This window comes from Pinus tabuliformis, chromosome 3_2 (assembly GCF_031772625.1).
Source record: "Pinus tabuliformis cultivar Carrire ecotype Pingquan chromosome 3_2, CPIR1, whole genome shotgun sequence".
NCBI lineage: Eukaryota > Viridiplantae > Streptophyta > Pinopsida > Pinales > Pinaceae > Pinus > Pinus tabuliformis.
The window spans coordinates 1045420506-1045442601 of NC_142302.1; the positions used below are offsets into that span (position 1 = coordinate 1045420506).

Consider the following 22096-nt stretch of genomic DNA (forward strand, 5'->3'; position numbering starts at 1 on the left):
TTCGAGCGAGGAGGTGCTCGCCTCTCATGGTCTTTTCCTGCTGTTTCTTTTTCTTGGGATCCTGTAATGAAAGAGTCCATAGGGGTTTGGATCCCTAGAGCTATATCCTTTTGCGTGCTTTCTTCCTGATGCTGTTTGGCTGACTTTCTTCCTGGTCCCGTCTTCTTGTGGATGTCACTGGAGGCGCCAATGTCTTTTGAGGAACTTCTGGTGGTTCTGAGAGGAGGGGGGTCGATGAGGGGCTGGGAGGGGGTCGAGGAAATCAAGGGTGGATCGGATAGTTCCAGAGAGGGCTGTTCAGTCTGGGGATCGTCAGAGGATAAAATATGGAAGGGGTTGGAGGATGAGGGGAAGGAGGGTTCTTGGGAAGGTCCAGGAGGATTGAGGGAAGGTGAGGAGGGACGGGGGGAGGAGGAGCCCGGATGTTCAGAAGATGGATCTTGTTTTGGCTGAGGTGCTGCTTTCTTTTTTTTCACAGTTTCCCAATGTCCTCCTTGATCTTCAGATTCTAGATTAGTTACTTTAGTGCATCTATTAGCAAAATGACCGTATTCATGGCATACCTTGCATTTAAAGGGTATTTGCTCGTAGTCCAGCTGCTGTATGTAGCTCCAGTTATCCACCTTCAGCTTGATGGCTTCTGGCAGGCCTTTTCCAAGGTCCACTTCTACGCAAATCCTTGCACAGGCTTGCATGTTATCTTTGGGCTCGCTTCTGTCAATGTATTTACCTACTGCATTCCCAATAGCTTTGACCGTTTCGTCTGCCCAACAATGCAAGGGCAGATGAGGGAGACGGACCCAAACCGGAACCGCATTAGGTATGTCGAGCTCAGGGTCGAAGTCAGGGGTCCACTTGTTCAGATATAACCCTCGAGAATCCATAAAATATGGCCCGTTCCTGAATATCAAATCCTTGTCTGCCTTGGTTTCAAAATGAAAGGTATAGTAACCTTTGCCACAGAAGCGAATCGAGATCTTTCCTTGTCTTTTGTCGGACCAATTCCTTTCCACCCATCGCTGGACTGTCTTTGGTGAAGGCCATAAACCTGTAAACTGCCTTATGAGTCCTTTTTCTGCTAATGATATTGCTGCCATTCGAGGGAGAGATGGAGGAAGCTGGATTTCTTGGAGAATATCAAGTTTCTTGACGAATTTTGAAGTAGCTGGTTTCGGTCGGGCTGGGGGCAGAGATTTTACCAAGTCAATAAACGCTTTCTCTGCGTCCCCAAGAGAAGGATCTATATGGGCCATGGCTAAAGCCAGGCCCCAGAAGGCAGGCCTCGCGGCCCAGGCCGAGGCGGCGGAGCTGTAGCTGCTCGCAGAATGTCTTCAGCGCTCCCGCGATCTCCAGCTGCGCTAGGTCATCTTCAGAGGTACAAAATGGATAATTAATTACTAAAAAAATGACTAAATTTTGCATATAAATGACAATTTTTCAGTCGGCGACCAGTAGTAGCTAATTTACAATATCTTATAACGCAACCAACTTTTAATTGTTTTTAACTTAGTCATTAATTGGTTGTCTCAATTTTATTGTCTAGTAGTATATTTTCTCATTAACTTAGTCATTAATTGTCACAATTAATGACTAAATATACAACAAAATATATTACTATATGATCACCCAGAAAACAAATTAATGACTAAAAAAATATGACCAAAATGTTGGTCATGTTATAAGATATTGTAAACTAGCTACTAATAGTCATATATATGCAAATTTTAGTCATCGTTTGAAACCAATTAAAGACCAAAAAAATATGACTAAGTTGTGGTCGTGTTATAAGACACTATAAATTAGCTATTGATAGTCGTATATATGCAAAATTTACTTGTCATTTGCAATCACAAGTTTATCATTTTCAGTGGTCATTTATCTTTTTTTTGTAGTTTCATATTCATTATATAAATGACTAATTTAGTAGTTTATATTCATTTCATTTACTTTAATTAAGAATCATTATAAATCACTAATTTAGTCGTATATTCATTTTATTTGTGTTCATTATTAATCAATATAGATTACTAATTTAGTAGTTTTATATTGATTTTATGTGTTCATTATTAATCAACATGAATTAATTTGTATGATTTTGCAACTAAATTTAAAAAATGTCATACAATGTGCATGTTTGTTTAATATGAAAACGCAAAGTTGCATGTTAATTACAATACTAAACAATATCAAATACAACTATAAATAGTTTCAACTACACATTATATTATATGAAATGTTAAAATATTACAATATGAATTTCCAAATTAATATTGGTTAGACTACAATTTACACATGAAATGATGTTTCATAAGTTCAAAACATTATCATTGTGTTGCCAAGGCATTGTAGGTGAATTCACCAACTCTGAAGACTTGAACATCAGTCTCTATGTGTGTGTCTTATGTGGGATATTGACTCTAAGGGTATCACTAGACCGGTTCTCTTATCTCTCTCTTTTTACATTTGTCACTCCATTGTTGATGCTCTCAACCTCTTTCTTAAATTCCTACTTCTTACCATCAATATTGAGTTCCTTTTCTGAAAACAAAAGAAAATACAATGCAAAGTGTAAGACATGAAATACAATGAAGACTATAATATAAACTAAAGTAGACTATAATGAGTTTATACAATATATACCTCAACATCAGCAATGTCAAAGCCATTTTTCCCCATACAAGTAAGAAACTCGAACAAGGTTTTTTGTTTTTGTTTTGTTTGTTTGTTTGTTTTTTTTGGGTGATAGTAGCCACTATAATGTGGCGAGATGACCTATATAAACAAAGAAAATAAAATGTCACCTTATAAAATAACACCTTAGTAACTTAGTATTCAACCTTCAAGGAAAGCTTAGGCACAATCATGCCAACTAGGTTACATGCTAAAAAGCTCAAGTTGTAGATAAGATGTGAAAACAAATAATTTGAGGTGTGATGTTTAATCATTGTTATGTTATTCGCAACAACATTTCAGTTTCTAATGCATGAACTTGGTCAAGTATATAAACAACATGTTTTCAAATAACAACATGAAAGTAAACTTTTATGATAGTCATAAAAATATTTTAACACTAAATAGCTATAAGGATTCCAATCAATATCGTGTACTACTAATTTCAACTTCAAGCTTTCGTTGTTATTTAAATGGACATGATACGAAGTATTTTCAATTTCCTAGTTAAAAGACAAAACAAAATCAAAAGAAACATTCAAAATATAATCAAACAATAAAGAGAGAATATCATGGAATGAACATTGCAATTATAAAAATTTTGTTTACTTGTCCACCAATGTCTTGTCTAGCATCCCTAAAACATTTTCTTTCCCAAAATAACCATTCGGTGAAAGAATCACAACATTAAAAACCATAGGAATTGCTACTAGAAACATTTCCAAAGTTGATGGCCCAGCTTCCTGAAGGATCTCTAACAACAAATGAATCATATCCAAGACATGCTTTGCATTGTCTCCCCATCCTTTTTCCAATCATATTTCCTATAACCTGCCCACAACAAAGTCAAGTTACAATCAAACGAAGGCATTGACATTTGTTTTTATCTTTTTTATCTTTAAAATTTGAATCTGATTTGTTTCAAGAACATATTAATTCATATTTAAAGTCTTCCTGACATATGAGAAGGTATCAATCAAGCATGACATCAGAAAAATCGACCTCAATGAGGTCCTCAAACAAGGTAGGGCATATTTGTTCTGCTCAAAGGGAGGGATCCATCTTTTTCAATTATATCAAGGTTCTCTACTATTTTCTCCTTGTTTTCTTGGATATTAATTTGATCATCCATAACCTGCAACACAAGAAAATGCCAGTCAGTTCATTATATTGTAGTTCTTGCCAATGAAAATGACATATAATTCTTTACAAATGCAATGAAGACATGCTTAAAATGAAAAATCCCAATATAAGTGAAGTGTTTTTTGTTTCTTAGCTTACAAATTGGAACATTTCCTGGGTAATTGTCAAAGAATCGAACATTGGCTAAGAAGTGCCCTTACCAATTTAAAATGAAATATCTCAATGTAAGTGAAGTGTTTTTTCTTTTTAGCTTACAAATTGGAGCAGTCCTTAGGGATGTGTCAGAGAGTCAAAACTCGACTAGGAAGTGCCCTTATGAAGTGATAAAGTTTACTAGGATGAAAAGGCAAGGTTCTAAGAGTGACTAAGATAATGGGGTCCTAAAAGGGTTTTAACTTCACCATGGTATGTTCTTGAAAGATTTAGAAAATTAGACTTGCATCCATTTTTTGAAGTAAAAATATGGAGACCTAAAATATGACTTGTTGCATGAAAAAATATGAAGGAATGGGGTTAAAATATACCCTTATATTGGATTTGATAGATCAAGATGACCTTTTGATAGTTTTGGGGGATTCGTGATGGAAAAATTGGTATCTAAGGATGGAATGCAAATGCAGTGAGTAAAATAAAATCCTGGAAAGCCTAATAATAGATGTTAAACCAAAAAATCACAAAAAAATCCATGATATCCAAAAGGTCTGTTACTAGGTCTTAAAGTAACAAACAAACTGGGTTGTGATAAGAAAGTGTTAGTAAGTGGTGCAAACGTGAAGAGTATCTATATCTTTCTTAGCAATTTCATTCTTGGGTATCTAGATAGCCAGTGTCTTGAGAGGAACTCAAACAAGGAACCTTATAATTATAACAACTCATTTGTTCCATTTTAAAAGGAGATGCTTGGCTCTTTGACACTAGTTAAGGTGCAAGCTTGAGTAATAAAGATTCAAATATATTATTTAAAGTGACAAGTATAGAGAAAATATGAATAGATACTTGGATCCTCTTGTGTAAGAACCTTTGTTTGAGAAAAATGACAATCATAGTTGTGGTGACCAATTAGCTGGTAATAAGAATTCATTGCATGCGTAGCATGTGCCACAATAGTATTTGGAGTAAAGCATGGACCACCTGCTTGAATGGCACTGCAGTCTACTCCCTGTCCACATGCATAATCTATATTGTCTTGGAGTACTTTGGGATCTACATTTGGTTTAGCAACACACCAAGACTTATCTGTTCTTGTAACTAGTGCAGGGGTGGTTGGTGTTAATAGTGTTGTAGAAATAGGTGCAAGGGTGGTCGGTGTTATTGATGTTGTAGAAATAAGCACATGAGTTGCACTCTGGATCAAAAGCAAGTTTGTTAATCATTGTGAATCAATGACTTTTAACAATCCAAAAATATTAATTTAGATGGAAATAAACATGAGGCAAAACTCAATAAACCATGAATATTTAGTAGTTTACAATTACATAGTTGGTTGAATTTGCTCTCTAAACAATTAAACATATTGATAATGTTTAGAACTTCTAAACATGAGGATCAAAAATATAAATATAGCAGGTAAAGAAAACCTTGAGGTAATAAATGGCAGAGGCAATGCATACAATTCTTGTACAAAATTTTGTTATAAGAATCAGTCTCTTGATGAAGTAATTAGAAATATTCTATTCTATTCTTCTAATAATAATCTTGATAACCTCACCTTTCCTTGATAATTTCCTGACTTACTCTATTCCAAAATCCGACATTAACTACCAAGGGGATCCCTAGGTACTGCACAATATGTAAATTATTTTCTAAGACTGGTTGAGCCAGTAGGGAAAAGCATCAGGAACAATAAACTAGAATTCTGAATTGGCCTCACTCACCATGATTATAGATGCTTTGCAAATGATATCCAAACACTCAAAGGCATTGTTGACAGACTCCATATCAAGTTGTAATAGAGAAGGGACTCATTTTAAAAGTGACTACTGATCACTTCAGTGTTATATTAGATAAGATGCCATGAACCCTATCTTAAGCTCTGATGGCATCCAAGAGAAAGTCCAAAGTGTGAGTTGCAATCATGTGTAAATAGGGAGCTAAGACATAGCCTTGTCTAGTTAACTTATGTAATCCACTTATGTTCAATGGTTTCCCAGTCACAAAAGCAATTTTTGATGCATTACTGAAAAGAGATTTGACCATTTAAACAAACTTGTTGCCAAACATGAAACATGTTAGCATATGGAGGATAAATTTCCAATCTACCTTGTTGTAGGGCTTATCATAATGAATCTTCAACAACATCATTTCCTAGCCAGTTTCTCTAGAAAACTCCATAGATTCCCACACTATGATGATAATAACCAAATTGAATCTGTCCTGAATGAAGTTGATCTGCTCAAACTAGACAATACATGTAGCTACCTTTTGGGCCCTCAAAAGACAAGGGTCTTTGCTAGAACCCTGTAAGATACATTCAACATAACGATAAGCCTCCTGCTGCTAATGGAATCCTTTACCGAATTCCTGGGGATCAACTTGATCAAGGCCTGATTCTAAAGGTCACCATCCTACCATAATGGAAGATCTCCCTACCATCATTAGTAGGTCATCCCCAACAACATCCCATGTCATTTTGGAAAATTCAAAAGGAAAACAATTGAGCACAAGAGATTTCTTGTCCATCTTGTAGAGAACTTTAAATAGTTCTTAGAATAATCATCACTAAGCATGTATCTTTTTGTAGACCAAACCTTGGTTGGAGCAACCTTTCGACATACCTCCTTTGTAGCCTTGACATGATTAGTGCAATCATACACAGAAAAAAATTGTGGAAGTGAAAAAAACATGGACCTCAGACTAGAACATAAATGAGAACATGTTGAAGTTAAAGGTGATCCTTGCAATGGTCTCTTGTAGGAGCAAGTTTCCAAGCTTGAGCATTCAGTTAGGTGTCTTGGGAGTATAAAGTCAAGGATTCTATTGATATATTTCAAAAAAGTATTGACCATATTTATTGAGCTTCTCATGCTCCCATTCTATCAGCCCTACGTGTACTATGATGTCAAAATATTTCTCTTGATAACAAAAAGATATTCCTCCTTTTAGTTGATTCAGAGTTGGTTCTAGAAAGCAATAGTGGAGGACAGTCAAAGATACAATATTAGAGAAAAAAATGTGACAATAATTTCCATTGAAGAATAGTTTTTTGAATATAATCCATGCTTTTGAAGTCTTATTTTCCATTTGGGATAGGTCCATCACTTTTCTTAAAAGTTGAGCAATCTCTTGACCCCATCCTTTGCTAGAATGTGCTCATAGATGATACAAGTTTCTGCTGCAATATCCTTAATGGAGTGGTGCTTTGTTATCATCTCTGTGTGCTCTATCCTTGGCTCTTTCATCCTCGATAAATTTAATGGAAATTTTCATTTGGCATGATGAGTTCAGATTATCATTTATTTGTGGATGCAAAAGAGAAACAAAAAATGGCATCAAAAATAGCTCCATATAGTTTTTGATATAGATAATCATGTTACAGTGCCAGAGCTCAGTGTTTCCTATACCCAGGGTTTTGATTTTGTTGAGAAGTATACAACCTGTTGGCTACCACCCCACCTCTGGACCTTTCCTTGCCTTTATGGAAAATCCATGTTTTGAATTACAAATCAACAGAAGCTGAGGCCAATTTCATTCTTAAAATAAATTATTTCATAAGAGATTGCATATCTCTCATGTCTCTATCATTGGATTTTACCAAAAAAAAATGTCAGCCTAAATCCATGCCCTCTATACCACATATTAACCGATATAGTGGAAGCAACCTACCCATATGGAATGTAACAAGAATTCTGCAGGCATTATGGGGTGTGATGTTTGTGGTTTGGTGTACAGTTTTGGATATTTTCCAATTTATGGCTATGTTCCTATGGATGAAAGACAACAAAATGCTCAGAGGTCCTCCAAGAGTAATTCATCATCTGAAGACCCTTTCTCATGTCAAGGTTGATCTTGAAGACACTGCCATCATCAAAAAGGCTATTGATGGGGTTTTTATGTGTTTCCATTCTCAGCTATTACACTTATTTTTGCCTTGCATTTTGAAATATTTTGGCTAATAATAACATCTGATCTGATAATCAATATTTCATTAATGTGCAGACAGTTAATGATGTTGTTATTGGGATGCTCAGTGCAGTATTTCCATGGTATTTTGATCATTTATATGGTAAGTTTTCATTAATTTGTGGTTCTTATTCACATATTATTTGAATTTATCTATAAACTGTGTTACTAGAAATGGGAAAATGAACGAGAAATGGGACTAGAGGGTTTCACAAGATAAAGATGTGTCAACCCTGTTATGTATATAAAATGTTTAACAATATAAATAATAGTGTCAAGATAGGAAAGGAAACTAGAACAGAATGAAAAATAAGGTCTCCTGATCAAGTTTCTTGTACTATGATATGTTCATAAGTTTATACATTAAATTTTTCTAACCATAAATCTTTTGAAAAAAAAATCTTAGTCTTTATTGGTTTTCCTTAACCCTTTCAAGAATTTTGAAGTTCTTAAGAGATTTGTGGTGGGTAAATTTCTCCATGGGGACTTCATTTTCTATTTGCATGTTTCATGAGTGTTGCTAGCTACAATCAAGCACTGTATATATTCTTTGCATCCAGCAACTCTTAATATCACTGGTTTGTGTTTCTGCAGTATTTAAAAACTACACATCTAAAATTTCTATCAAGCGCAACTATATATATATATATATATATATATATATATATATATATATATATATATATATATATTTCAAATTAATTAACTTCAGATAGGTGAATAAGTTGAAAATTTGGACAGACTAGACCTGCCCCCAAATGGCTGGTGGCTCTCCCACTTTGTTACATGTTTTCCACTCTCACCTACATGCTCTTTTTCTTTGCTAAGTGCTCTTGCCTTGCTAATCCCACTAGCCTACATGCCCTTTTTTTAATGACCGACACCCCTACCTTATTAGTACCAACTTATCTACCTTCCCTTTTACCGTTGGGCATCCTTAATGTACCACTACCAAGTGTTACATGCCATTTTCATGTTGGGCATCCTTACTATAAGTGATCAAGAGTTACATTCCCTTTTTATACTTGTTTCCCTCCCTGTATGGCTTAGCTAGCTACACACCCTTTTCATCTTGGGTACCCTTATGTACTATTGGGCTAGGAACATGCCCTTTTATACTGGGAAGTGGGCACCCTTGTGTATTATTGAGCTAAATACATGCCCTTTTCATGTTGGACACCCTCATTGTACAATTAAGCTGCCACATTTGAAGCTAGACACTCTTAACACACTGCTAAGCTACATGCCCTTTTCATACCAGGTAGCCTTGCTAAGTTCCTTACCATTGAGCCACATTCCTCTCTCATGTCATGCATCCTTACCATACGATCATGCCCTTTTAATTATGAGCACTCTTAATCTACCACTAGCAGATCGGTTATATGTCATCCTAAATGCCAGGCACCATTATAACATAATCTAATTATGTGCCAATTTCCCATAATCTAATTATGACCATTGAGATCCATCCCCTTTCTTTTATGAGTGCCTTTCTATATGCCCTTTTCATGTAGGGCACCCTTTCTATACCATTGAATATAACATGATAGATCAAAGTTTTATTAACATCCATGACACTGCTTGGTTTGTGGGACATAAAGTTATTTCCTTTTGAGGCCAAACCTTTACAGAAGTATGAAAAGTTAAATGTAGGTATGTTATATTAAGGAAGTAGATAAAGTCTATAAAGCCCCTTTTTAAGTCTTTTTGAATAAAAACATTTGACTACTTATCTGGGAAACCCCCTTGGGGTACGTCAACAACTCTATTTGGGTGCTCCTATACCAATTTGTTCTTGACATGCATCACCCTTGATGCCCTTCCTGCAATATCATCCATTTTGTTGTCATGAGATACCTTTTTCCCACCGATTATTTCCAATATCAAGCATTTTTTTAATGTGGTTATATGCCTTTAATTGGAGATAAAAATGTCATTTGATCTCCACTTCCCCCCGAGGATACAAGTCGTGAAGTTTCCTAGTAAGAAGCTGAAGAACGAAAGAGTCACAAACCTGACAAGTCTTGTTGTCCCATTCCTCTTTGGGTTCCCTCTATCTACTTGTCTCAGACCATAACTGTAACCTGTGAGATTTTCCTCAATTGAGCTAATGCATGTTTTCCTCTCCATGGTATATTTAATTTAGATATCTTTGTATCTCAATATAGCATATTGCGGGGTTGAACTGGTTGATATGCTATTGTTACTTTTTCTACAGTTTAACTGTCATATGGCAACATTTTATGTAGTTTTTCATCTCCTTTTTGTGAATTGGGCATTCTCTCTTTTATGAACCAGATTTTGATCCATTTTTTGCATTGTATATCCCATTTTTTTTTCATTCTATGAAGGAATTCCTTGATGATATTACATGGGAGATTCTTTCTACGCATATTATCCACTCTTTGTCTGTAAAGAATCAATAACTTTATCACTTCCAGTGCAAGCAGGTATGAATTTAACAACGTTGGTTTATCTATATCAACTTCCCAAGAAGAAAGCTTCTAGTGCTATGAGGTGCTCTATTAAGCTTTAGAGTGTTCTTACTGCTAAGATGGCATCATCTGCACACAATAAGATTTTTAATATTACTGCGATGTTCAACCCTTCCCTGCTTTCTCGTTGATCCATTTCTCTAGCTGGTTGATGTATAGTTAGAACAATGTTGGGAAGAATAGGTACCCTTGCTTCACTCCTATAACACTGCTAAAACAGTCCAACACACCCTCCTTGGCTCAAATTTTGGCCTCATCCTTATCATGCAAATCGTGAGTTGCTGCTTTCCCTATCGGCTGGGAAGCCTATCTTGGAAAGTTGATCCCATATCTCTAGGGACCACATTAAAATCTTTTCTAAAGTCTACTAAGTAACACCACAAGTCATCCTTTCCTGCAACTAAACTTAACTGGATTGCAGATTCTGAGAATATTATGGAATCTAATGGAAAGGAATGAAGTCAATTCTTTGACCTCACTCTTGTTCATTAGATTTTGGAACATTTCCAGAATCTATAATCAAGATAAGGATGGCCCTCACCTGCCATGTCATCTCTATCATGTACCATCACTGCTGAGCTATACATCCTTTTCATGTCGGGCACCCTTGTTGGTTCAATGTCAAGGCTAGGACTAGAAAAAATATAAATCAGTGAATTGAAGAAAATTGGTTGAGTACTCTGCAGCTTTTGTTTTCTCAACAACCCTAAATTGCATTACTTTGGATTCCAGAGTAGACAATGTTATGGAAATATCTATTTTGAAGTTTAGGAAATATATCTAACATCAAAATACTTGAATTTTTGTAAAATCGACAGCCAAGGATATGTGAGAGCACATTGCATCATGAATACTCTATTCAAGTTCCTTTGCTTCTATCATTCACTTCATTCATGTTTCTGATTTGCTTTTATGATAAGCTTGAATACATGATGGAGAATCCCCAAGAAGCAAGATGGGGGAATGAATTTGCCTTTTGGATGCTCCCTGTTTGATTACAGAAGAACTAATAGGTGGATGTCTTCCTCGAGTATTACTTTGTGGCAAGAGCCAAATTAAAGAGGAAGAAATCATCTTACGAGCCTTGATTCAACTTGTTTCTCAAAGGCTTATTTTCCCACGTTTTTGGAGTTGATGTATTCTCTGACCATTGCATTAAAAGTTATCCAATGCATTTTTTCAGTGATTTATGGATAAAATTTGATAAACTAATAAAATATTATCAATCTATTGATGATAGACTATAATGAAGGCACTATACAGAGTATGCTAGAACACGACTCTCTATTTTCAAATGTAATGTGTCCAATGGGACCAATTCAGTTCCTTGACAACCCTGTAACTCATATCGTCACCGCCATCATCAAAATGCCTCAGGTGGATCTTTAAATATGAGTTCCATACGTAATTTTCGAGGTTTCAGAACAAATGATAACTATACATGGTGTATCCTTTTTAAAATTTTTGATAATTGTACCCGGTGTCTCTTTTTTCAAATTTCCTTTTTGGTTTCAGGGCCTAATAGTCCATTTTTAGAGTTATGCTGGGAAAGAAAAGCTTATATCAAAGGCTACAGAGGATATTAACACTTTGTTTCTCGTGGAAAGAATCTCATTTCCCACAAATATGGCAATTATATTTATACCTGGAACGAAAGGAGCCACATTTTTCTACACCCAATCCTGTGCTGCAGACAATTTGTTAAGGCCACATGAGACACGCTCCAATAAGTAGTGATATATTGACAATATTTGGGCAGATCATACCTGCTCCCACATATGTTGTGCTCAAATCAAAGTAAAAACTACAATGGGTAACATATATCACATATTTCATAAATCCCAATTCAGAAAACATTTTGATCAATTTTGTAATCAGAAAATTTACCTATGTTTCCAAGCTTTCATGCCAAAGGCAGGGAAATTTACGAAGCTGCAATTATCACCACTAGTGAAGAACCATTGGAAAAAATCCGCAGAGGAAACTAAATGTGAAGTATTTAGCAAATCATCTGATTTGTTTCCTACATATAGATAAACAATGGCATAAAAAATATCAGATGATTAATCCCGTGACTTAAACACTTTCATTAGACAAAGGGATTGAACTCAATTTCAATCTCATAAACACATGCTACTTCTAACTACTCTACTTGGATTCATGTTAAAATTGAATTTTATTAATCACAATGAATAATTGGAAAAAATAAGCATCCATCTTAACTCCAAACCTCTGAATCTATTCAGCACTAAGAGGGATTTAAAAAAATCAGGACCAAAACCTCTCTGTATTAATCTATACTAGATTCCCCATTAGAGAAGCAATGATAAAACTTATATAAACCTTACCTTGCTAATTTGTCTCCCTGAGGTGTGTGGAAACCATTGATGAGCACAGTTGTTGCAGTACCACTTGGATAAGTTAGCTTGTTGTTAATAATCAATACTTGAAACTAGTACAGTCCACTAAATTCAAACAATCTGGCAATGACATTCATAACCAACATTAATATGTTGTGAAAATTGAGTTCATGGCTAGTAATCATCATCTTTCTTAGAGGTACCAAAAGTAAAATACCACCGAAAGTGACTAGGAAAAGGAACCCAGCCATCCAGCCAATGTTGGGCTGCTTTATGGTATTGGGAGGATTCCCTTCAACATCAATTCCTTCTTGTTCATGTCTTCTTATTCATTTCCAACAAATAGGATCCAAGTCCACCTAAGAGCTTCAATCAACAGAGGTTATCATGAGCCTAAAAAATTATTTCACCATTATCTCAAATTACTTAAAACTACATGTGTTCAACAAAAATCTATTCTTAATATGAATGAGTATGGTGAGCCCAATGGCATACCTCCATAGGCAGTGCTATAACAGGCCACAATGCAACTCTATATAACAGTGTTCTCTTGTCTTGTGAACAGAGCATTCAATAACCCAGTCTTGTCCAATACTTTTCTCCAAGTTCTCATGAAAACAAAACCCAACAGTCCAGCAGAGATATTACAACCATTATGACTTGTAGATGGCAACCATTCCTTACCTTCTTCTCAGGTCCAACACTGGCTAGTAATTTACCATCAGAAGAGAAGTGGCAACATACAACTTTACTCGTACTAGCTCAAAGGCAACCAAACTCACTAAAGGAAAACCCTGTAAGTTAAAACAATGTGTTTATGTGTTGACATGATTAGTATTTATAACATTTCATTTAAGCCAAAGGATGCCAACAAATATCAACAGAACCTCAAATAATGATATAAAAATTACAAATTGTCTCTCTATTTCTTGCTTGATGCAAAATTTGTATTGATGCAATAATCTCCCTACTTGTATAACTCTTGCTTGGAACTTTTTCTCATACCTTTAGTGACATCCATGCATCTCCCAGCTGGATCTCCTAGATCTGTATCATCATGCAAAAATTAATCCACATTGTCATCCAATGATCCATCCTCCCCAAAGTGATCCATATCAAACTACAGTTAAAGTTCTTATCATCATACTTCCAAAATGGAGTGCTCTTGAGACTACATGCAACAATTTTTAGAAAACTTTGTTAGGAAAATTGTTAAAGAAGTTTCAATTTAAGCTTAGTAAAAGTATTTACATAACTGTAAATAGATTTTAGTATCCTTACCAATTGGTTGGATGGGGAAGCAAGTGTCCCATCTGATCCATACATAAGTAGATGCTTTGAGGAGCTAATGTTGTGCTGCAATGCACCTGCCATAGAAAACACATCACCAGGTGTCTGAGTAGATGGTGTTGAGGGTGTAGAGCTTGGGGAAGGGCCAACATTATGCATTGTTCCAGAACTAATTACAGGACCGGAAGAGGAACCATACTTCTTCCTTTTTCTTGTAGTTTGACTCTTGGAGGCATCCTTTCAAGATCACAACATGGCAAAGGTAAGCCCATTAATGGAGTTGAAAGGAGTGAAAGTTGAAGCAACTACAATATGGAACATATGTTTCAATAGTGGATGCAATGGCCAAGACTCTTTATTAACCCAAGAATTAGTTAAATAAATTTTGGGAGTGGGTGAACAATAATCCCTTTGAAGTCTTGGCACAACAATAGATTTATCCAATGGCCATAATATCAGTCTCCAAGAGAGATATCATAACAGATAGAATATGGCCCAAATCAATTCCAATGATTGATTAGATGTAGGAGATGGAACCAAGGGACTCAGTTGCAGAGTGGGCGTGTATTCCCATGGTTCCTTATATAGCTAAAGGGGAAAATAGTTGCAATTTTTTGAGGATAAAGTTAAGAGAAGATAAATTTTAAGACTTGGAAAGAAACAAAAAGAAAAATTAGAATGGAAGCAAACTAATGCAATAGCCATAGACACAAAGGACAAAGTTGATTTGGTCTGCTTGCTATATGAGATGATAAGCTCCATATTCACTTGCCAACAATATAAGCAAACTCGCTGAAGGATGCATCAATTTACAAAACTTTACCATTTTATTACAAAACTCGTAAAGAAAAGCTAATATGACTATTTGCAATGGCTAACCTGATAAATAGCTAGCCCTTCCACTAGAACTACTTTCTTTTGATGTAAGTGATTCATAAACCCACTCGGCCAAATGAAAACAAGATATGGGTAGGGGGCCTGCCCTCATTTTTGAGCACATAGAGGTGGAGTGAGCCCCTGGCCAACACCCATGTGGTATGGAATGACCTCTCTTTAGAGGAAATAGAGCAAGGACACAAGTTCCACTACAAAATAAATCAAGAACATGCAAAATTCAAAGTAAGAAAATGCATAAGAAGTGAAAACGTCCCAAGCCATAGTTCAAAATGTGACTACCAACTGATAAGAATTAAGTTAACCCTTTCTCTTTACAATGGATTTCCCTCAAAATTTAAAGAGCTAAAAAATTAGCAAGTAAAGAACCCACAAAAATTTATTACACAATTTGCTACTATTAATTACCATATGGTGTAAGACATTCTCTTTTATTTGAAAAGCACCCAATACAAATTTGCAACATATTTTCTACAGTGACTGATCTAATGAATAGAAGTTCCAACTATTTTCAGAATTACAAGCCAAAATAACTGATGAGCCTCATCATTGGGTAATTATATGGGCCTTAATTCACCTCCTAGCTTAGTCAAACCAACTATTCTCATAGCTTATTGCATGCTTTTGATTATATTTTGTTTATGAGGTGAGTTAGAGTTGGATATTTTGCTTTGTGGTCTAATGTGCATTTAATGCAGGATTAAAGCAGAAAATCAAGGAATTTTGGCAAATACCAAGGTCAAAAAACTCGAATCGGACAAGGGAGAGGGATTATAGGAGGCAAATCCTCCTCATTTACTACCCCTCCATTCACATATTCCTCCATCATCTCAGAGTGCAACTAGCCAAATCATGAGGACTAGAAGGCAATCGAGCAAGTGAGAGACAAAGCACCAGTTTATCTCAAGTTTGGGAGCCGAGCCTCCCTAATTTTAAGGAATTCATTGGGGACTTCAGATGTATAAGTAGAGAGGCCTAGGACCTCAGTAGGATTCAGATTTTCATTGTAAAACTCTACTCTATTTTCGAGTTGCAAGACTTGTGATAGTTCTTTTGATGTAATTTGTTGTTTGGTAATAAGAATGAGTTTTGTTTTGAGCCAGCACTGAGTTAACTCAAAGGGCTGAAGCTCTTGGGTTAGGGCCCAACCCTAGTAGCCAAGGCTCCTCTTTATTGTACATGTATGCTTAGTGTAGATTCATAGCTTAATTGTTAATTTGCTTATTAGATGCATTTCCATTACAAGTAGTGTAGATTAGATTGGTTGTGTGATAGTTTTCTTCCATTTGTGCCTTCTTTCAAGTAGTAGGTTAGCAAGGAGAAAAAGGATCACCACAAGGTTGTCAATAGGTGTCTTAGCCTCACTTCCTCCCTCTGGGACCATGACCTGAGGAAGGGACCCTTCAGCAGCCCCAAAAACACATATTTTTAGTTCTTTTATGAGCTTTGGAGTTTGTCGCCTTTAATTCAGTATTTGGTTAATTTTGCAAGGCAGACTTCATTGTCATCTTTTCCATCTCCATTTTTGCAATAAGATCTCACTCATGCTTTCATTCCCTTCATCTACTTTCTTCATGCATAATAGGTAGTTGATTCATGCTTTTCTCGTTTATGGAAATGTATCTTGTGGCATGGTTCTTTTGGAAGACACACATGTTTTATGCAGAGCAGGTGCTTCAGGAGGAGACCAAGACTCCATAGCCAACAGCCCCCCTTCCACGTCATCTACCTTATCTATCCCTTGTCTTCACCGTCACCCTCACTAGTTTTTCATCATTTTTCATTGAAATTCTCCTAAACACATTGAGCAAATCTAGCCATCTCTTATCTTGGATATTGACTCCTGAGTGCTCCTAGACCTTCTAACACTCCATTCGACCCATCACACACCTTTCCTAAGCTTCCCAACGCCCCTAACACCTCACAATTAGCTCTCGGTTGTATCCTGTAGGTTTCTTGTAATTTCTACAGGATCATTCTGTAGGTTTCTAGTACATCTTGTAGGTTTTCCTGAAACAGCCTGTTTTGAGGCCGAATTGATGGGATACCTCTAGGAAGTCACAAAAAGCCTCCTAGTACCCCACCACACCATCCAACCAATTCATAAACCTTCTAGCCATCCTCAACCGCCTTCAATCCACCTGTCACATCCATAAGAACAATTAGTTTGCATACTTGATTTTGCCTAAAAAGAATAAAAAAGTGAAAACAGAGTTAGTTTAGTTTCTTTACTTGCACATTAGTATTTTTTGATGCTTTTTACTTCTACAGCTTAGATAGTAGCATTTGTTTATTGTTGATTTAGCATCTCTACTTAGCATAGCTTCTTAAATGGTTAATTAGGGTATGGTGTGGTTTAGCATTGCATGTTGGCTTTCTCCATTACTGCAATAGATTAACTCTCTTAGAGTAGATTTTCCTTTCTTCCATCAAAGAATCAAGATTCTTCTGACTCTATAGAAGTCTGGCTTGGAACCCCAGTGGTCTCTCACCAGCTAAATAGTGACAATAGGTAGAACCATCACTTTTACTTGTGCATATATCACTGTCACCTCCAAGTTTGTACAAACCCCAGGCTGATAAGTAAATCTAGTAGCCCAAGAGTTGTAGCATCCTTGCTGTAATACTCGCACTCATCACTTTTTGGCGCCATTGCTGGGGAGGTGTTTAATTAGAATATGATTACTTCTTTCTTTTCTTCTATTTCTTGTCTTCAATATTTTGCCATTAGTTTATTTTTGCAAAAGTAATCTAGTTGTTTCCTTTATTTCATTTTGCATTATCTGCTTTACTTTCCATTCTGCAAGTAGGATTTCAATTAAGCAAGTAGTTTTTTCATTATGTCAGTAATTTTCATTCAATCAACAATTTCAATTCTGCAAGTATTTTCCAAGTTTTAAAAAGAATACAAAACCAATCCAAAAATATTTCCTTTCATGCCTCATAGGAATAGGGACAAATTAGGGAATTTTTTGCTAAATACCCCCACTGCATCCAACAACCAACCTTCTCTCTTCTTTGGTGGCTGTGAACTGGAGGAACCCCTAGGTGAGCAAACTGACATATTTGAAGAACCTACGGGGGAAGAAGAAGAAGAGGAACCCATTCCTATTGAACCAATGGCTGAAAACCGAAATGACAGAGAGAATAGAGAGAGAGTTGAGGGTGCCTTCCCCATCAAGGAACCCAATGGGGACACTAAGATGAAAAATATAAGCCCCTCTACCCTACCTCATTTCCATGGCCTGACTACAGAGGACCCCAACACTTTCCTATTTGAGTTTGCTATTATATGCCAAACCTATGAATATACAAATGATGAGCAAAAGTTAAAACTATTTCCATCTACCCTAAAGGATGCAACATTCCACTGGTCCATGGGTTTACCTAGAGATAGCATCACAACTTGGGCTCAGATGCAACAGGCCTTCAACAACAAATATCGGGACTACTGTCGGTCAAAGGATACTAAAGATGAAATTTTCAGGATGACCATATGCCATGATGAATCCTTAGAAGACTACGAAGAAAGATTCCATCTTAGTTACAAAAGGGCCAGGTGCACACTTGACCCTGAGTCACTAAAGCTGGTCTTGCTTAGGGGAGTAAGAGAATATCTTCTGGATACCTTACATTTGTTAGTAGGAGGAGATATCTACCAATTACCCTATGAGGATATCAAGACTGTCTTTAGAAACCATTCTAGGGCAGCCAGGAAAAAGGGTAGGGGTAGTCAACCTATGGCTAGTACATCATCTTCCAACTCATCCATCAAGGGTGAAATTGGAAACATGCTGGAAGATTTCAAAAGTGAGATGCTGCAAACCCTTGCCTTGCAAATGGACACCATGAACATTAAAAGGAAGCAAGAGGAATCAGAGAGAGCCTTGGCCATATTTTGTCCTAGATGCATCAGGAGGCATCCTAGGAATGAATTTCCATTGAACTCTATTGAAATTTTCTCGGTCTGTGAAGAAAACCACTCCACAGATAAGTGCCCTTCTTTACCCGGACTCAAAGTTGTATATCAAGGAGCTGAAGGGGTCACTGAGCAGCTTTGCTACATTAACCAAAGGAGACCTCATGGGCCTAGACCATACTAGCAGGGCATGCAAGGGTCATCCCATGCATATTACAACCCCAACCAAACCAAAACCATACCTTCTTGGGGACCCCCTACTCATTCTTCCTGGTCTACACCCCCTCCTTGGTCCTATGCATCTCAATATCATTCCTAGCCAGCCAACTAGTCATTTCAACCTTATGCTCCACCACAACCTCAATGGAATACACCACTCCAGGGGTGGAGGCCCCAATACAACAATGCTCTAGCTCTATTGCCTCCACCACCTACCCAACCACAACTCCTACACTCTGCCCCACCCAAGCAACCCCAGATTCTTACCCAACCAAATTTGAACCCCAACAGTAGGCATGCTCAACAAGTATACAATGGAGAGATATCATATCCATCTTATGCTGTGGAAATCTAGGAGATTAACTTGAAATCTGGGAGAGTTATCCCAGATAACCAACCTCCCCCTCCAACTAGGGAGGTTGAGGAAGAAATATAGGAAAGAAACCTTAAAGTAAATCTACCCTTTCCTGAGATATTAGCCCAACCACTACAACCTACCCCAAAAGAGACTGAACTTCTAGGAGAATTGAAAAATCTATGTGTAAAGATACCCCTTCTCTAGGCAATAAAAGACGTTCCCATTTACAATAAGTTGATTAAGGAGAAATGTTTCAAGCATTCAGGGAGGCGAAAAATGGATTCCCCTACCATTAATGTCATTGGGCAGCTATCCGACTTAATACTGGGGTAGGTAATATGTCCAAAACATTTGGACCTTGGAAGCCCTGTAGTAGATGTGCACATCAATGGCACCATTTTCCCACACACTCTGATCGATCTTGGGGTGGTGACTAAGGATACCATACTTAAGATCAACTTCCAAGGTTCATTGAGGAAGACCACAACAATTCTGCAACTTGCAGACCGTTCCATAGTAACCCCTGAGGGAATTGTGGAGGATGTGATGTTCTCCATTGACTCCTGGGAGTACCCTGCAGATTTCCTAGTTCTCCAGCCTAAGGCTAAGCTTACTAGTTACCCTCTCATCCTTGGGAGGCCATGGTTGGCCACTGCCGATGCTTACATTAGCTGTAGAGCTGGGAATATGACCATCAAGAATGGGCATATGTCCAAGCAGTTAGTCATATACCCTCTTTCTCAACCTTCTCTAGAGCATGACTTACCTTTATGGTTGGAGGAGGAGGAAGAAGATGAAGTTTATTCTGCCCAACTTTATGCTTTGGAAGCAACCATGGGAGGAGGACAACAAGATGAGGATGACTTGATTGAACACCTGCTCCAAAGTCCAACTCTCGGTTCATTACCTTTAGAAGAAGAAGTAAAGGAAACCCAAAACAATCATCCAATTGACTTGTTCTTGGCTGATTCCAACCCACTCCATGTCAAAACCATATAATCTGGCCCAGAGAGAACCTTGAAAATCAATCCATCTCTTTCTGTTCTCGAAGAGGAGAAGCTATGCAACATGTTAAAGGAAAATCTAAAAGCCTTTGCTTGGAGTTACATGGAAATGAAGGGAATACACCCCTCAATGTGTACTCATCACATATACATCAAAGAAGGTTGCAAGCCGGTCCAAAAACCACAAAGGAGGATGAATCCAGCTCTTAAAGATATAGTCAAAGAAGAACTGCAAAAATTGCTAGATGCAGGATTCATTTACCCTATCTCCGACAGTGAGTGGGTCTCTCCTTTGGTGTTAGTTCCCAAGAAAAATGGTAAGTGGAGGATTTGTGTTGATTACAGGGAGTTGAAAAAAGCCACAAAGAAGGATCATTTTCCTCTACCCTTCATTGACCAAGTGCTAGATGGCTTGACAGGGAAAAGGTTTTTCTCTTTCCTAGATGGATTCAGTGGGTGCAACCAAATCCAGATTTGCCGAAAAGACCAGGATAAGACCACATTCACCCATCCTTGGGGTACTTTTGCCTATAGGGTCCTTCCTTTAGGCCTATGCATTGCTCCTTCCACTTTCCAGAGAACAACCTTGAGTATTTGCGCTGAATTAGTCCATGATGCGGTGGAGATTTATATGGATGATTTTACACCTTATGGTTGTGATTTTCAAGAAGCCCTGTCCAACCTAGGCAAAGTACTGCACAAATGCATTGAAATGAACTTGTCTCTCAGTCCTGAAAAATGTGAATTCTTAATGGCTGCAGGGATCGTGCTAGGTCATTCAATATCTAAGAAAGGATTGCAGGTGGACCCAAACAAAATAGATATCATCCAAAGGGTCCCACCTCCTCAAAAGCAGAGAGAAGTTAGAAGTTTCCTAGGGTTAGCTAGATACTACCGAGGGTTCATGAAGGACTTCATCAAGTTGGCCTCTCCTTTATTTGGTTTGTTGGACAAATATTCTGAGTATATATGGTCAAAAAGTTGTTAAGAGGCCTTAAACATCCTAAAGGATAAGTTAACCACTGCACCAGTTCTCCGAGGCCCAAACTGGGCCCTCCCCTTTCATATTCATGCTGATGCCTCACATAGAGCCATAGGAGCAGCCCTAGGTCAGATAGATGAGAAACTGCCTTATGTTATCTATTTTATTAGTAAGAACTTATCAAAGGATGAACTAAATTATACAGTGACCCAAAAATAACTCCTCGCTGTTGTGCATTCATTAAACAAATTTAGGCATTACATTATAGGCTATCAAACATTTGTGCATACTAACCATGCTGCAATCAAATATTTAATGAACAAACCAGATGTGAATGCTCGAATTATAAGATGGTTACTTTTATTACAACAGTTTGATCTAACCATTTTTGATAAGCATGGTAAGGAAAATGCTGTTGCAGAATTTTTATATAGGGTAAATTTACCTGCAGGTGAAGAAGGAATGGTGGATGACTAGTTACCAGACTAGCACTTATTTGCTATTTCAGTTCTCTCTCCATGGTTTGCTGATATAGCAAACTATTTGGTATCGGCGCAGTTCCCACCAAACTTGTCCTCTAAAGAAAAGAGCAAGATAATCAGGAAAAGCATCCCCTTCACTTGGATTGGGGGCAATCTTTTCA

At 37.1% G+C, this 22096-nt stretch overlaps 1 protein-coding gene across 1 annotated transcript; it reads right to left on the reverse strand.

Moving 5' to 3' along the window:
• Positions 1-522: 522 nt before the first annotated feature.
• Positions 523-1097, reverse strand: LOC149184176 (uncharacterized). Its single transcript, XM_089415255.1, has 2 exons — positions 624-1097; positions 523-531 (listed from the first exon to the last, which is right to left on the reverse strand). Exons 1-2 carry the CDS (start codon positions 1095-1097, stop codon positions 523-525), a joined length of 483 nt encoding a protein of 160 aa, XP_089271381.1.
• Positions 1098-22096: the final 20999 nt, after the last annotated feature.

Bases quoted from the DNA above. Each gene is read 5' to 3' on its own strand.
- LOC149184176 (XM_089415255.1), bottom strand. From the start codon at position 1,097: ATGGCAGCAATATCATTAGCAGAAAAAGGACTCATAAGGCAGTTTACA.